The sequence below is a fragment of the Anopheles stephensi genome (genome assembly GCF_013141755.1).
Source record: "Anopheles stephensi strain Indian chromosome Y unlocalized genomic scaffold, UCI_ANSTEP_V1.0 chrY4, whole genome shotgun sequence".
Taxonomy (NCBI): Eukaryota; Metazoa; Arthropoda; class Insecta; order Diptera; family Culicidae; genus Anopheles; species Anopheles stephensi.
The window spans coordinates 8,029-11,672 of NW_023405007.1; the positions used below are offsets into that span (position 1 = coordinate 8,029).

At 44.8% G+C, this 3,644-nt stretch overlaps 1 protein-coding gene across 1 annotated transcript; it reads left to right on the forward strand.

The window, feature by feature from the left end:
- Positions 1–538: 538 nt before the first annotated feature.
- On the forward strand, positions 539–2,924 carry LOC118515215. The gene is made up of 2 exons (XM_036061909.1): positions 539–700; positions 2,089–2,924. The coding sequence occupies exons 1-2, from the start codon at positions 539–541 to the stop codon at positions 2,476–2,478; spliced, it is 552 nt and encodes a 183-aa protein (XP_035917802.1). The 3' UTR covers positions 2,479–2,924.
- Positions 2,925–3,644: the final 720 nt, after the last annotated feature.

A 3,644-nucleotide genomic window follows, 5' to 3' on the forward strand; every position in this document is an offset into this window, starting at 1 on the left:
CATGTTTCACCTGTGGAATCTGACAAATGCGACGAATAGGCGGCACCGGACGATAGTGCGTGGGTTTGATTTTCAGAAATGGAAGTTGACTCTCGACACCGGATGAAGACTTCGTGGAAGCGTTTACCAGCAACACCGGATGGCAACAGATGACGACGTTAGGCTGATACTGATCAGGTCTGACGAGCTGATGATGGAGCAACCGGCCGTGAGCGAGACTATCGATGGGGGTACGTACGCGAAACACAAAAACCCCGAACGAATGCTTCAGTCGGTCGAACGGCTTACGCAGGAGCTGGTGTCCCAGTTGGAAGAACGGCACGTGCGTACTAACCCGGAGGAATGCAGTTCGATCGTTACCGGCGTACAGTTCAAGATAGGCGAAAAGGTAACAACGGGGCCGGGTGGAACGGTTGCCTTGGCGCTGAACGATCGTCTGCACGGTGATCCGCGGGTGGGATTGATTTGTGCAGCACATCCCGGTCGTGCTTAATTCAATCGATTGCATCTCGCTTGCGCCTATACGACAACCACGACAATGACCGCGGTTGTGACGGCAACGGCGACGGCAACGACGACGACGACGGTGGCGACGAGTCGGGTAATCAAGCCAGTGCGCGTCGTATCCAATCCCGGCTCACCGAGGACGCGAAAGTTACAGCGTGAATCTTCCATCAACAAAGAGGCGGATGAGTCCAAGGTAAATGGCATGCTAGTGCTACCAACGCCGGCTGAATTGTTACACTTTATATAAACGCTAACACCCTGTAATATCTGTATATCAGTCTATGGAGCTTTACTAGTACGATTCGATTTATTATGTTGTTCGAATATCTGCAAAAGGAGAATTTCCAGGTTCTAGTATCCCTACACAGGTTCTGCCATCAATTTCGATTGTATAAATGCTAGTTTTAGCTTGTTATTTACTACTTACTTACTTACTCGGCTTGGGGCAAAAATCCTAAAAGCACTTTACGGGTTGGGTCGTCAAGTGTCATTCTCATGGCATGACCAGCCCACCGCAGCCTGGCGAGTCTGATCCGCTCCCCGATGGTGAGATCATCGTACAGCTCGTATAGCATCTTCCTCTCGAACGCGGCTCAGAGGGTTTCGTCAGTTTTGGACAGAGTCCATATCTCAGAGTCGTATGTGAGTACTGGGACTATAAATGCTCGGTCCCAGCTTCATCCGTCGCAACAGGTATTTAGAGTGGAGAAGTTTCTTCAGGCTGTAGTATGACCGGTTGGCAGCCAGTACCCTTGCGCGTAACTCAATATCAATGTGGTTGTCGGTGGATCTGGACTGACTTATACAAGATGGTTCCCGAAGCTTCCACCTCCGATTGCTCTCTCTAGCGCCAGATAGAAGTGAAGGCAGGCAAGCCCATCTCCCTGGCGCAAGCAAATCTCTCCTGGTGGTAGCAAAGAGCCCTGAGAGTTTTCCATCCACCTTCACCTGGCATGTGAAGTTGGCCATTGTCATACTTACAAGCCTGGTAAGCTTTGCCGGCATTCCAAAAGTGCTCATTGCGTCGAGAGGTTTACCCTGTAAGTGGTTGATTTTCCGTTTGGAAATCCTCTCTGGTAGTTTCCATCTAGTTTTTAGCTATCCGGTAGAAACAGAACAGTCTCACCTTTAGTTGCAGATTGAAATCTTTTGCTTTCCTTTCGTAAATCCTTCTAAATTGAGGCTGTCTCTGCTCGTCTATAGTTGAAAGATAGGTTAGAAAGATTTCAGGAACTTATGCGAAATTAGAAGGGTTATCTAACTGATTAAAAGTCAGGATTTGTGTAATTTTTACACACTTATAATTGGTTTGTTTTCAATTTAGAAACCTTTGACTTACATGTGTTTTAAACCTATTTTCCTTAATGTTACTGTAATACTTACTTTTAGCTTTTTTTCGATACTATAATTTCTTTCGAATCGTAAGGACACAGCTTTTTTGGCTAAAAAAGATTGTTGAAGACCAGGAAAATCTTCTAATAATCAAGACTCACTCTATAGAAACTACACCCACACACACGCACGCGGAAGTATTTATCTGGTTGTATTTATTAATTAATTTATTAATTTTTTTATTTTTAGGTTAAACCCATAAAAAGCCAAGATGTGAAAAGTGTGAAGAAAGAGCAACAGACCAAAATCGCCAAACCGGTAGTGGAAAGCGTTACGAAGGTTTCCCGCGTTCGGCAACCAGTATTGCCAAAGGGTGGCGCCATTATTACCGGCAGAACACCGGCAAAACCTTCCATCGGCAGTCCCATCCATCGTCCGGTTGCGAAACCACTCGCCACAAAACCGTACGCTCAACGTTCGGCGACGAAAAAGCTTCAACGTGACGCCACCCGGCAGCAAGCAGAAGCTCAAACCACCAGCGGTGCCAGTGGCAGCCGCCGGATGGTAAACCGATGTCGAAAATCCCACTACCGAAGGGTGAGAAAACTAACACACCACCGAGTCGTATTCCACCGCTGAAGCGGACCACACTCCAGGCGGGAAAGCAGTCATCCAAGCTCGGTGCATTGAAAACGTCTCCAGATGGTGCCCTTAAGAAGTAACGGCGCATAGCTAGCTTCCTTTTCTCTGTCGCTCTCTTTCGCGTAATCTTAGCTAGCTTATCTCATGGATGGTAGCAATTGAAACAAATACTTTACTATCTTACACACGTGCCCGGCTTGCTTAATAGAAGGCGATACCGTTTGCTGCTGGTCGGGATCGGTCAGATGATTTATCCATTGGCCGGTTAGTCGGGGCCCCGGAGGGTGTTCGATTCCTTTCTTTTCGTCTCTGTTACGTCGCATGTTACCTATTACCAACTAGCCCGAAACAAGCAGACACACACAAACCTGCAAAACCTTGATAGAGTTAGGGATAGAAATGAATTATAAAATAATCATACTTATAGCGATATATTCTAGTTCGCCCCCCCCTCCCCCTCCATCCCCTTTTTTGCTCGCATAGTACGAATTTACGAACGAATGTGCATTTTTTAAATCTTTTAGTTAAACGCGACCCCATAGTCCGGTGGAGAGCTTTCGCTTGTACTCGCAACGCAACCAGTAAGAATTGATTTACACATACCAGAAGAAGGAGCAAACGTAGCCGTACAATACTAAGAAAACCGATATTATGAACATCAGTATAGATATCTAAGTTACCTTACTTCGCTTTACCAGCGCATAATACTCTTGTGTAATTTAAATAATATACGTGCAAAATGGTCTGGCCCTGTAGACGAATAATTCTAAATATATATATATATATTTATATATATATATATATATATAATCAATTACCATTCTAAATTTTTTCTGACCTGACGCATCCTCCTTTTTTGGTACTATCCAGACTGGGGATGTCCAAGCTGATCGGGATGGTCTAATTATACCCGTTTCTAAAAGAGTTTTTATTTGTTTGTTTACCTCGCTTGTGTATGCCGCAGGATAAGGATACACTTTTTGATGGACGGGAATACTGTCGGTGGTGTTTATTGTACATTCGACATTTGTAGTGCAGGTTAATGCTAAATCTGGTTCATGAAAAACGTGCTTATTCCTACACAGCACATCTGTCAGCATTTTCCTGTTAGTTTCATTTAAATGATTGGTACGAAAATCAAGTAAATGATTTTCCTTTTTATT

Bases quoted from the DNA above. Each gene is read 5' to 3' on its own strand.
- LOC118515215 (XM_036061909.1), top strand. From the start codon at position 539: ATGACCGCGGTTGTGACGGCAACGGCGACGGCAACGACGACGACGACG. The intron at 701-2,088 runs GTAAATGGCATG...TTTTATTTTTAG, and splicing joins AAGAGGCGGATGAGTCCAAG to GTTAAACCCATAAAAAGCCA.